The 14,299-nt window shown below is 40.0% G+C and overlaps 1 protein-coding gene across 4 annotated transcripts in view; it reads right to left on the reverse strand.

Moving 5' to 3' along the window:
• LOC116266909 (cycloartenol synthase 2-like) overlaps positions 1–14,299 on the reverse strand; it is a 59,245-nt gene that overhangs the window by 26,194 nt on the left and 18,752 nt on the right. For all 4 annotated transcript variants that reach the window (XM_031648386.2, XM_031648388.2, XM_031648389.2 and 1 more), the window contains exon 6: positions 10,486–10,652. In XM_031648386.2, coding sequence (XP_031504246.1) covers positions 10,486–10,652 — 167 coding nt within the window. The remainder of the gene's footprint in view (positions 1–10,485; positions 10,653–14,299) is intronic.

Consider the following 14,299-nt stretch of genomic DNA (forward strand, 5'->3'; position numbering starts at 1 on the left):
AAGCCTTCTGCGCAGCTGTTGTCTGTTCAGTCATTGCCTGAGCCACCTCTTATGCTGCCGTGTGCGCCACTGCGTATCACAGGTGTACTCTCTTGGATTCTTGATTGTTAAGTTACTTGTGATGGCGGAATCAGACTCATCAGCAGTTAGTATTAACCGTGTAGATGTTGGGGTCTCCAAAACTGACAATATTTCAGTTCAAGTCACTACTATTAGACTTACCAAGGATAATTACACGCGATAGTCTGCTGCCGTTACTATGGGAATCACAGGTTGTGGACAGAGGTATGGGTGCATGTGCCGATGTCGGTACCGGTGCGGGTATGGACCATTTTCAGAAAACTTGGGTGCAGGGGTACGGCTGTACACACACACAGAGATATATATATATATATATCAAAAAATTACAAACTGAGTAGCATATTCATAAATAATGATCCAAAATTTTTAGATACTACAAGTAATTAACAAACAAAATATATCAGCTTCGTTGATTCTCCTTAGTCGCATCATCAAAATTAAAAGGAACAACAGGTTTCGTAAGGTCCATATTTAGAGCATGCAAATCATGTTCTCCTTCAAGTTCCACATCAATGTCCTCTAGATTAACATCCTAATACTTCGATGATCCTGAACTGCAAGTTGCAACAAAACCACAATATGATTTAAGTAAATATTAACTTTAAAGAACCAACATAATATGCATATGTATACATATCAAAGATGACAAAAAGAAAAGGAATACCTGTAATCATCTGAAGTATGTGAAAGTAAGCGTAGGTTGGAGTAGACATAAACTACATCTTTTGCTTGCTTACTAGTTAGCTTATCTCATGATGTTGTGAATTTAAGAATGAGTGCTCCAGTTTCTTTCACAACATGAAGAGGTTGCAGGATGAGATAATAACTTCAATGCAAATTGTTGGAGATTTGGTCTCGATGCTCCAAAACAAAACCACCAAGTAATAGGATCTTCTTCATTTCTTGCCATTACAGCTTGCAATGAATCACTTCTTCTACCAGAGAAGCTCGCAAACTCATTATTTATTATCTTCAACCTATGAGAATCAGAAAATAGTCTTCCCAAACATATCTCCCTATTGTTTGATATTTATGGATCTCGATTAGGAGAAACATGATTAGTACCTCCTGCCAACCATGTTTGTCCATAATATTTGGGATTTAAGGAGTGTGCCATACAATGCAAAGGGTTATTGCTTTTGTTTCATCTTCTTACTAAAATTTTATGCACAAAAACTCAGAATCATCAAGTGCAACATTCTTCTTCTCGTATCTAAAAATGATGTTTTGAATTTTTTCAATCATGTTATCCCACATATCGTAAACTCTATGAAGCATTGGCCCTTCTTTATCAGCTTCTCTCAGCATCTGCCAAATAGGCTCTATAAAGTGCAAAAAATATGTAAACCTATCCCACCATTCATCATCTAAAATACATTTTTTAATTTCTTGAGCCTTGACAATGTCATCACTCCCATAAAACTCCCAATGTCAATCACCATAAGTGTTAATTCATGTTTCACCTACTTTATTCTTTTCATCATTACAATAGTGGATGCAAAACGAGTCTCTGCTACCTTCAACAATTTCAAATCAGAATGTTTATTGAATATAGCAAGAGCATTGTGGTGGTTTACAACAAAATTTCTGATGTTTCTGACATCATGCTCAAGCTCTTCAATCCATGAACACAATTTGACAGTGTTCGCATCTTTTTTTGATAGGTTGCAAACACTTTTAAGTGCTAGATTTATACGGTGTGTCACACAAGGAGTCTAATATGTGACTATACTTGGGATCACTTGCCAAATTCATCCCTGCTCGTTGGCAAACTGGAGCATTATTAGTAATAATTTACACAACATTGTCTTCACCCACTTCTTTGATGACTTCTATGCCTTTTTAAATACTCTTCATTTTTATACTCCCCAGATGCATCAACACAATTCAAAAAGATTGGTCCATTGAGTGAATAAGCAATAAAATTTATCAGTGGTCGTCTTTGTATATCAGTCCACCCATCAGAAACAATGGATACTCCATATTGTGTCCATGAAAATTTCTTCTTCTCTAATGATTTTTCAATGTTTGCTTTTTTTCTGCAAGATTTATTGTTCTCAACTTTTCTAAACTCAAGGTACATAACCAACCAAACTTCTATTAGCCAAACCTGTAACAACACCTTCCCAGTAAGGACTTCTGGCTACATTAAAAGGAAGTGAACTTGCAAAAAAGAACCTTCCAATCCTCTATCCATCTCTGCCCTTCTTATATTTTTGAATGCTTGTGATAATGTTTTGGTAAGTCTCATCCCCATGTTTATTTTTCTTTTCTTTGAAGCATCTTCACCTCCTTCAATAGTATAAAGAGGAACAGATAGTTCATCTGACTTGGCTAAAGATTTTTTCATCTCGGGTGCATCTTGTTTTTTTTTTTCAATTGCTTCATCAAATCTTTGCTAATTCTTTTTGCAACCTCTAATTCCATGGCCTTTGATATGCAATAAATATGTCTTGCAATGCATATAAGAGCCAGTAAAATGTTTATGTTAAAAATTGCAAGAAAAAATCGTATTCCTACCACCACCAGTAGCTTTCGTAGTTTAGTCACATATCACCAAAGAGGCTGAGATGAATCCATCTCTACTACAGCAGCGGTATTATCACTACTATCAGCTTGCTATATTTCCCCTTCCACTTGTAGGCATCGTTCCTTTTCCTTTATCAACCATTGCCATATTTTCACTTTTACTTGTAGGCATTGTTCCTTTCCCTTTATCAACCATTACAATTTATGTCTAAAAAGCAAAAAACTATAACCAATAACTGAAAATACATATCAACAATTCAAGCACGTAAAAAAAAATTTGATGTAGCTCTATTGGTCTGTGGCTGCCACATGAAAACAGTGCAGTCATTGGAGTTACATCAAATAAGTGCACGCTCAAATTAGGTGACTAGAAAAACACAAAAATCAGATGATGTAACATACTAGAAAACGCATAACCGTCTAGACAAAAGTCGACGGAGGATGAAAACACATACTCGGGTATGTTGACCATACCCAATACGGTCAAACAAGTACCTGAGCCACGCCCAAGTGCATACCAGTACCTGTACCGGTACCGTGCGGGTACTACTCCTTCATAGCAGTACCTGTGTTACATAGCCTATATCGATGAAAGAAAGGTTGAACCACATGAAACAAATCATGCATGGGACACATGGTTTCTTGAGAACAATTTGGTTAAGACTTGGATTGTCAATTATGTGTCTTTGGGATATTCAGCCTCTTATCCTTCGTAAGAAGACTACTCATGACATTTGAGTGATCTTAGAGCAAATGTATGGTCAAAAGAAAAAGGATGTTCATGTGCTTTAGTTGATGAAAGATGTATATGCTCTGCGGCAAGGGGACAGGTTGGTTGCTGATTTTTATGCTGCCTTGATGTCTAAGTGGAAAGAATTAGACTATATTACTGATGATGTTTGGAGTTGTTCGCAAGACCATACTTTATACTGAACCAAGGAATGGAAGAACATGATGTTTGTGCTCCTAAGCGGCCTGAATGATGATTTTGAGGGCATAAGAAGCCAAATCCTCAATTCATGAGATATGTTTAGCATTGAAAATGTCTACTCTCGTATTGAAGCCAAAGAGCAGCGACGTTTTATCATGACTGGGAAGGAAGTGTCCAGCTCCTCAGGTAGTGAGTGGTCAGCACTGGTTAGCCGTGGTAGGGTCTCTTCGTTCTTCCCGAAAATGTGGTCACTGCAAGAAGACTGGTCATACTATTGAGTTTTGTTGGGATCTTCATCCAAAGAAAAAAAATAACCAAAAACAAAACTCTAGTGGGAAGAAACTAATCTTCAATTTTTTGAGACGACTGGTGGGAAGCCAAAAATTTCGACTGATCAAATCCATGAGCTTCGTGGTGCATACCTGAGTCACATCGAAACACAAAATGACGAGTCATCCGATGATGTGAAGGTCAACCGAGCTCTTGCTATCACTTGTGAAGAAGGTAATTCTTGTGTGAGAGAATGGATTGTTGACAGTGGTGCTATGCATCACATGACTGAGAATCTCAAGGTCTTCCTTGAGTATAAGCTCTCTTCTAGCAAGGAGATAGTGTCCCTTGTTGATGGACTATGGCTGAAAAAGGGAGTCTCTCACTATTGAATAAATCCTTGGTTCATAATGCACTGCATGTTCCTCACCTTCCTTTGAATCTTTTGTCGGTTAGCAAGAATACAAAAGAATTGAACTGTAAACTCATTTTTTTTGTTGATCGATGTGTCTTGCAGGACTTGGTGATAGGGAAGAAGATTGGGATTGGTTTGGCTTCTGATGGTCTTTATCGGCTACCCATGCATGTCGCTACAGCTCTTTTGACAGTGATCAATAGGACGAAGAGGAGTTTGGAAGATCATATTCAGCTCATTATGTAGTGGCATGAGAGGCTCGAGCATCTTCCATTTGCTTGGCTTAGGCGTTTGTTTCCTAATTTCTTTTCCAGTATTCATATGAACTTGTTATCATGTAAAGTTTGTCATTTTTCCAAACATATCCAAGCATCATACCCTGTCTCTGAAAGTTGTTCTAATACAGCATTTGCTTTGATACATTCCGATGTGTGGGAAACTTTTGGAATACCTTCTTGTCATGGCTTTCAATATTTTATTCATTTATAGATGATTATTCTCGGACCACCTTTGTTTACTTGTTGAAGGATCGTAGTCAAGTTCCTAGTGTCATCGAGACCTTTATCACACTTGTAGAAACGTAATTTTGTGCTTCTTGTTCAAATCTTTCATTCTGACAATGCACGTGGATATGTGTGTCACTTTGTCACGGTTTCCTTCAAAAAAAAAGGGATTATTCATGAAACATCATGCAGTTATACCCCACCTCAAAATGGGGTTGTTGAACAAAAAAATCGTCAATTATTGAATGTTACCTGAGCACTCTTCTTTCAAAGCCATATCCCAAAGAAGTATTGGGGGATGAAGTGCTGACCAGTGCATATCTAATCAACCGTATGCCTAGTCGAGTGTTGAATGGCTCTATGTCGCCCTGTGTTAGTCATGATCCTTTTCCCCTTCCACCTCGTCTATTTGGTTCTGTCTATTTTATTCACAATCATAACCACACTATTAGGAAATTTGACCCACGGTCCATTAAGGGAGTCTTCCTTGGGTACTCTCCTACTGAGAAAGGGTACAAATGTCTAAAGACTCTAAACCCTTCAACTGGTCATATTTATGTGACAAAAGACATCATACTTTTAGAACATACCTCCATCTTCAGTGTGAATCCTCTTCAAGGGAAATTGTCAAAGAGGAATGAAGAGTATTCTCCAAATCAAGAGATTCAATTTACTGATTTCCTTAGTTATAGAACTTAGGAATATTCGGATCCTAACATCAATGAGACATGAGCAGTCAGGTATTGAGGAAGGGTGTGACGATCACTTGATTCGTAATGAGGGGCAGCATAATCACTTGTTTGGGCAGGTATATTTGAGGAGAAGATCGGCTAGAGCAGAGCTTAAGGATGACCGTAATCCCAATCTTGAACCTTCCCCCAATGATCCAAGTCTAGCTTGTGAGGGGTTAGCTGAAGGAGGTCAAAAGGGAGTTGTTACTGAAGAGTTGCCCGTCGCTCTCAGAAAGGGTACCAGGTCATGTGTCCAACATCCTATTGGTAATTTTATATTGTATTCTAAACTAAATGGAAATTACAAATGGTTTATATCCTCTCTCTCTCTATGTCTGTGATTCCCAGGACTGTTGTTGAGGCTCAGGTTGATTCCAAGTGGGTGTGTACAATGCAAAAAGAAATGGAAGCATTAGACAAGAATAGAACGTGGGAAGTTGTGAGTATACCTGAAAATGTTCATCTTGTAGGATTTAAGTGGGTTTATACTTTATACAATCAAGCAATGTTATCCGTATCGTACGATACGGACGCGTATCGTACGATACGTATCGTATAGGTCAAGAAAACCTATACGATACGCTGTTTAAAGACGATACGCGTCTGTATCGTACACGTATCGCACGATACGTGCGATACGGGGGCCGTATCGTACGATACGGGCGATACACCCCCGTATCGTACGATACGGGCGATACACCCCCGTATCGTACGATACGGGTTAAAACACAAAATTTTTTATTTTTTAAAGTTTAAACACTCCTCCCTCTCTCTCTTCTTGTATTTAAAGACTCCAAGAAACGTAGGAGGGAGAGATTTTGCACATTTTCATCAAAAATAACCAAGGATTCATCGATTTGGAAAATATTATCGTTAAATCATGAAAGATGATAAGTTGATAACTATATGTTTTGAACTTATAAAATTGTGATGTAATATAAGTCCTAAAACTCAAAGTCCTAAGACTCTAAGTCTTAACTATAAAATTTTCAAGTTTAAAATTGTGATGGATGCTTATTATGTTATTTTGAATATCTAATTTCTAATTTTTGCATGCGTTGTTGACACACATGAATGTTCCTTATGTATGATGATCTTTTTTATATTTGAATATATTTTTCTTGATTTCTTATTTTTTGTTTATTTTTTCAGATTTTTAATAAATTTTCTCTATTTTTTCTGATTTTTAAATATTTTTTAAAATTAAAAAATTAATTTTACGATACGCTACGCTACGTTTACGATACGTTACGATACAGCGTATAGGTCAGCCCGACCGATACGCGATACGCTACGCCTTTTATAACATTGCAATCAAGTATAAGCCTGATAGTGGTGTGGATGGAAAAAAAGCCCGGTTGGTATCCAAGGGTTTTAGTCAGAAATATGGAATTGATTATATGGAAATGTTTGCTCCTGTTGTAAAGATGAAGACTGTCAGGGTTATTATTCTAATATTGGCAGTGGTGAAGGAGTGGCAATTGTACCAACTCGATGTCAAAAATGTTTTTCTGAATGGAGATCTTGAAAAAAAAGTATATATGCATATGCCTCCTGGATATGAGATAAGTGAAAAATTCTACAAGTTGAAGAAGGCTCTGTATGGACTCAAACAATCTCGGGCGTGGTTCGAACGTCTCAAAATTATAATGAAGAAGTATATATATCATTAGGGTAATGGGGATCACACTCTCTTTGTGAAAAGAAGGGGGCACAAAGTAGCTATTCTCCTGGTATATATCGATGACATGATTGTAACAGAAGACAACAAAGATGAGGTTGTGTGACTGAAGAAACTGTTCGCTACTGAGTTTGACTTCAAGGACCTTGGGAAGTTGAAGTATTTCCTTGGGATAGAGATTGCTCGATTAGGTATGAGTCTTGTTTTAAATCAAAGAAAGTACACCCTGGATTTGTTAAAGGAGACTAGGAAACTTAGCTGCAGACCTGCTCCTGCTCCTACTCCCATAGAAGCTGGAAATAAAATCAGCATCAAGGATGGAGAGCTTCAAGATGAAGAAAAAAGAGGGAGATATCGACGTCTTGTTGAGAAGTTGATTTATGTTACTCTCACGAGACCAGATATTACTTTTGCAGTTAATGTGATGAGTCAATTCATGCATACTCCTTGATGTTCACTTGAAAGCTGTAGATAGGATATTGTGTTATCTGAAGAAAAATCCGGGTAAGGGCCTTTTGTATGTTAAGCAACATCATCTGGGGATTGAAGGATACTTTGATGCAGACTGGGCAGGTTGTACAGATACAAGGAGGTCTACTACAAGCTACTATATTTACTTGAGAGAAAATCTTTTGTTTGGAGAAGCAAGAGACAAGATGTGCGTTCTCACTCGATTGTTAAGGCAGAATATCGGACAGTTGCTATAGGGGTCTCAGAATTACTATGGTTGAAAGTTCTGTTGTCTAACATAGGGATTGAAATTGACAGTCCTATATTGTGATAACAAGTCGGCCAAAAGCTTAGCCAACAATCTAGTGATTCATCAAAGGACGAAGTATGTGGAGATTGATCGTCACTTCATCCATGAAAAATTGACTCGAAGGAACTTGTACTCTCATACATTAAATCTGAAGATCAAATTGCCGATGTCTTGACCAAAGCCTTGTCATCCACTTTATTTGAAAAAATGTATTCAAGTTAGGCATGTTTGACTTTTATGCCCAACTTGAGGGGGAGTGTTGACGTCTGTATGATTGGGTCAGGTCTAGGTACCGAAAAGGGGTAAAGACCGTCGGCCGCAAGTGGACAGGCTGGCTGGTCGCTGGCCGCAGGAAGCAGGCTGGCCGCAGACGCTGGCAGTTGATTGCCGGCAATCATCAACAGAGGCTGGCCACAGAACACTAGCAGACACCGGCAGAGTCTGGCCGCAAGAGTCAGGCCACAGGCTGTAGGCACCGGCCGCAGGAGACAGGCAGGTGCCGGCAGAGACAGGCCGCAGCAAGCAAAGACAGGCTACGGCGGCAGGCTGCAAGGCTCGGCAGGGACTGGCCGAGAGTGGACAGTGCTGCAGGAACGGCCTCGGCCCGCCTGGCCGAGGGAAGCTGATGTAGGTGCTAGGGAAGAAGCCGAAGGAGCAGGCGAGACGGCCCTCCTGGACGAGTGCGATGGGAAGGTAGGCGACGGGCGCGGCCTGCCTGGCCACGCGCTAGGCTGAAATGTTAAGCTCAAGGCCGGCAGTAATGGTGTGCGCTGCTGGCTGGGTCCACAGGCCACGAGGTTGCCAAGGTTGTGGAGATGTTCACGGGCTGCCTTGGGTGCTAAGGTTGTGGCCGACCCGTGATTGTGTCCCTTAAATATGTCTTGTAACCCTAATTTTATGAAATGAATGAAGTTTAAGAGAGAGAAAAGGTGTGGCGGCAGCTAGAGAGCACCATCCACTACCTTCTCGTCTCACATGGTTTTTTACCCTCGTTCTTGAGAGGTTTTTCCACGTTACATTGTGTGTTCGTGTGTGATGCTTGTTTCTACACAAATATAAACCAAATAATCATAAGATAGATAAGGACATTAATGGCAACCATATCTGTTTTACACCTCTTTCATGCCAATCGGACCTGTGTAGATCTGAACTATACAGATCTGATGGCCACCACAAAAGTTCTGTGGAGGTACTGCAGATCCACAGCCTTCAAGTAAATTCTGTCTACTGCTAAACAAGTAATATATTTTTTTTTTCAACATATGTGAAGCAAACTTATCAAGGAGTTTGCTATTTGTACTATGGGGTAGGAACTCATGTTACAAAAGACAAACTTTTTCCTATTTGGATTATGGGTAGCAAAATGACCAAGGACTTTTCACTTGTTTCAAGATTTTCACTCTTCATTAAGAACCATTTCTCTGAAAACATTCAGCATTTCCAATCTGATGGTAGAGATGAATTGTCTTCCAGCAATTTTATTAGTTTCCTCCAAAGTAACAAAATAGGTAGAAGTGTCACTTGCTGACATACACCTCAACAAAATGAAATTACTGAAAGAAAGTACCAACATATTGTTGAGAGCACAATTAATAAGATGCATATCACTAACGTGCCTATGTCTTTGTGGACAGAGGTAATCCATCGTAGTATACATGTGATAAACAGGCTGCCTATGACCATTTTGAAGAACAGATCTCCATGTTTTTTCACTTTCTAGAGTTCATCCTAACAGCCATGAACTGTGTGTGTTTGGGCATGTTTATTATTTACATATGCTTGATTATTTTCGACATATCAAGGAATATAACTTTTAATGAACTAAACCTTTGATCATCAGCCCACAGATGAGTGAAGCTCTGATACCATGTAAGAAAACAAAACGGAGATACAAACCTATATTCTTAAGTTTTTGGAATTACACGAGAAACTGATATTGTCTTCTCACAATTATCACTCACAAAAGGAAGAAAAAGCAATGCCCTAAGGCATTAAAATAGTTCACTCAAATGGAGTTCAAATGGCGTCAAAAAAGCCTACATAGAATGGGACCAAACAGCCCCTTAAATAGACTAAAAGAAAGAGCTGTTGGAGACTAGACAGCTAGGTACTGGAGTCCCCAATAGCTCCTTCAATAGAGCACAAGAAAAGCAAAAAAAATTGCAGGAAAAATGAGAAAATATACAGGAAAAAATACAAAATAATAAAAAATACAGAAACATAAGGGGGGAGGAAATACAAAGGTAATACAATGATTTGTGGAGGAGAATATGATGATTTATGCAGGAAACTCTCACAGGATATGCAACCAGGAAGTAAGGCTAACTACTTAGTCCAATTCATTTGTTATTGATCAGAAAAGACATTTATTAGAAAGCTGATAAAAAATGCACCAGAAAAGAAAGATGAGGCTACAAATACCAATTTATCCAATATTAGCCACAGAACCCTTAACAGAAAGTGAATTGAAAGGGTGCAATATTGAACATGGCATCAGAAAATTTGGACTTGTGCTATTTCCTGAGTAAACAACCCTTCCGTCAGAATTACTTTACAATGAGATGGCTGAGATACATTCACCAACCTTTGCACATAAATTTCGTGTTCCATTCCAGTCCACTTGATCATAGGGTAAAGAAAGAAGCTCATTTCGTAGTTCTAAGACCGTTTCTGTAATACGGCCAACAAACCTCATTCCATATAAAAAGCACATGGGTAAGTACACCATGCGACAGTGACACCACATCCTTCCTGCATGAAGAAGCATACAAATAAATAATTTCCGCAGAAAGTCACAGTTCAAATCCTGCTGCAAACAGAACCTTTATGGAATGTTATTTTAGTGGCACGTCCACAGCGGAGAAGCAAACAGCTGATACTCAAATCCAAGACTGTTCAGAAATTCCTTAGCTTCTCTTTTAATGGAGTGAATAGACTTGCATGCAAAGTTTCCTTGTTATCACGTTAATTATTAAAGACATAATGGAGAGGGATCGAAAAATAGAGTGTTTGTACCACAAATTATTAACGAGACAATTTTTCTCTAGACATTGATGTGTTTAATGAATTTGTTCACACATTGTGACCATACCATTAAACAAATATCCTCATCAGGAAATTTAATTTCCAAGTATGCAAAAAAGGGTACATAAACTATTATCAATCAGATCCACAATAATTCCACTTATCCGTTTTAACCCAATCCTCTTTATTTTTTGGGTCCATACCAATATGATAGCTGTACGAGTTCATAATTTTAAATTTATTGAAAGTCCTTAGCCTTGTAGGCATAGTAGCTGTTCAGTCTATTGGGGTCAGCTGGGGCCTGCGCAAAGTGTTTCTGTCCCATTGTCAGAGATGCTTGTAAATTCTTTTGATAACCCTAAGGAATGATATGGCTCATAATTTTAATCTCCATTTGGGGATTCTTGGAGGCAGCATGTCCATCCAACAAGAGGAAGGCTAGTTAGCTTCTGCGTTCAGGTAGTCTGTAGCTACAGTAAGATAATTTCACTGATAAAAGCAATATACTTTTGGTTTTGATGGTTATACATGATTTAGAAAAAGTATGTAAACTTTACTGTTATTGTTAAAATAAGAATGTTTATGTTTTTAAGTGGTTCTTTGTAATATTAAAGAGTTATAAGATCTCTTTAATATTTTCTTTATTTTAGATTGATGTAATCTGTAAATCTTCTTTCTACCCTAATCTCTTTATAATAGAGATTAGGGTTAGTGAATTAAACGTGTTCTTTTCTTCTCAACTCTCACGTCTTCAGCCCCCTCTCTCTCTCTCCACGTTTCAAGGCTGCAACATGGTATCAGAGTGGGACGTGACTGGCGACGCAACTTGAACAGCCGGCGATAGGCTGCAGACGTCCGTGAATCTGGCGACGTGACGTGAACAGCCGGCGACCCTCCTTCTCCTTCTCAGGCTATCTCTTCCACCGTCTTGTTCTCCTTCCTCTTCTTCCGTCTCTTCCCTCTTCTCTTCTCAACTGTTCTAGTTGACTGATTTCCAGCAACGGAACTAGGTGGAGGAGTCTATTCACGCTAGGAAGTATGCGTGAATAGACTCCAGTCGTCTGGACTCTTATGGGTTGATGTGGTCTATGATCAAGGCAGCCAAGTGGAGGACTACTCTTTATGATTTTTTTTTTGTGGCAGTTTACGTTGACTACATTTATCTGATGTCATTATCCATGATGTGTGAAAATTAATGTGTAGTACAGCTGCGTTAGATACATAAATAGACAAGTTGTTGGTTGGTTAAGACTGGATTTGCTTGTTTCCTGCTGAGATCGTGAGGAGGAGCTGCCCTGCCCTGTTCTGAAACAGCCTGTGACAGGCGACAGTCCAGCTCCTTGCCTTGACAACGAGTGGACCTTAGGGTGGGCATTTGCCCCCCATCTTTTGGGCGTCTGTAGATAATCATCCCAGCAAGCTTCAGTCCATAATTCAGCTCGATCCGAGCTCTGGATGAATTTTGGCGGATTTTAGAAGATTCAGCCCTGTTCTGCCTTGAAGCTGCCTGCGACCAGTTTTTTTTTATTGCTGTTTTTTGTTGGCCGTGGGTTGCTGTCAACAGTTGGACAGCGGTTTGCTTGCTCTTGTGCATCTAACGTGGCTGTGTGGGATGTTTGGTCTTGCTGATCAGTCTCTTTTTCAATATATATATATATATATATATATATATATATAATTTCTCTTGCCTGTGGTGGCTGATCCCTTGTGGATAGATTTGCAATAGCTGAAAATCTCAGGACTGATTTTTCTCATAAGGTTAAACGTGGAGCAAACCCATTCTCTTATGGTTCTACGGTAAAGTTAGATGGATCTAACTATGATATTTGGTTTCGTGTGTTTATGATGTCAGTGATTGGACATGAGAAGGAGCATGTTATAGAAGAAAATGAGCCTGTCGAAAAGAGTGGAAAATATGTTTCATGGAAGGGAGATAATAATATTGTCATGTCACGGATCATGAATAGTGTGCAACCACAAATCGCATCAACTATTGCATACTATACCTCGGCCAAACAAATGTGAGATTTCTTGAAACAAACTTACTCAAATGACAAGAATGTTAGCAAGATATTGCAGGTGGAGGAGGAATTACTTAATTTGCAACAGGGTGATCAAAGTCTTGCTCAGTACTTCGCTTCCCTCAAGTTCATCTATGAACGACTTAAAGCATTACGTCCCTCATGTCCAACATGTCATAAAACTCATGGTGAATAGTCTATGATTGCGAAGTTTTTACAGGGTCTCTCCCCTGAATATGCTGTAGCAAAGGCTCAGATGTTGACTGGAGCATAAATCCCTGACCTAGCCGATGCCTACAACAGACTCAGTCGTCTTGCTGTGACCCTTTCTCAGCCCTCTAGTGACTTACAGGCTTCGGCCTTGGTAGCCTCAAGAGGTCGTGGACGTGGTTCATTCAGGGGGAGAGGCATTGGTCGTGGGTTAGGAGGAGGTAGGGGAAGATTTCAGTGCACCTATTGTGGTAAAATAGGACATTTAGAAAACAGATGTTGAGATAAACATGGTCGTCCTTCCGGTGCATCCCTAGGAAGAAATGTTGCATCTAAGCAGGGCAAGAATTCTTTACCATCTCCTATTGGGTCAGTTCAGGCAGCTTCATCAGTTGTAGATGGGTCTTTATCTCCTTCTCACCCTGAGACAGTGACAATGAGTATCAACAAGTCTGAGTATGAGGACTTCCTAGCACTCAGATCTTCCCAGCCATCGGCCTCTACTTGGACCCACACGTGATAAATTGGGAGCCCAAGCCATTAAGTGTATCTTTATAGGCTACTCCAAAAACCATAAGGGCTACAAATTCTTTGATCCCTTAACTCAAAAAGAGTATATCAGTGCGGATGTCACATTCTTTGAGTCTCAGCCTTATTATAGCTCTTCTTCCATCCTTCCTGAGATGCCACATCACCAGACCCACTACCTATTCCTCCTATTCCTTTGGAGTCGTTTCCTTCTGAATCTCCTTCTAATGTAGTCTCCAAGTTTCGTGATCCTCCGCTGGTCTACACACGTCGACAGGACCTGTAACGCTCGTTGGTTTTGGCAGGTCGGGTCGAGTTAGGGTCCAGACCCGAACCCGACCCCCACTCGCGTAAGGAGCCCGACGCGAGGCCCTTCTCCCTTGCCTTTCCCTTTTTCCTCCTTCGTCGTCTCCTGGTGGTCTCCCGTGACAGCGCAGAGGGAGGAGAAGTGGCGGTCGGTGTGGTGGTGGCTGGATCGGCATCGGCAACGGAGGTGGCAGCGGCGACGGCAGCAGCGGCTTGGTAAACCCTCTCTCTCTCGTGCGATTTTCCCTTCTCTGCCACTCATGCCCTCTTGTTTTTTTTTTCTCTGCCGCACGTCCCCTCTTCTTCTCT

Source organism: Nymphaea colorata, chromosome 13 (genome assembly GCF_008831285.2).
Source record: "Nymphaea colorata isolate Beijing-Zhang1983 chromosome 13, ASM883128v2, whole genome shotgun sequence".
Lineage (NCBI taxonomy): Eukaryota > Viridiplantae > Streptophyta > Magnoliopsida > Nymphaeales > Nymphaeaceae > Nymphaea > Nymphaea colorata.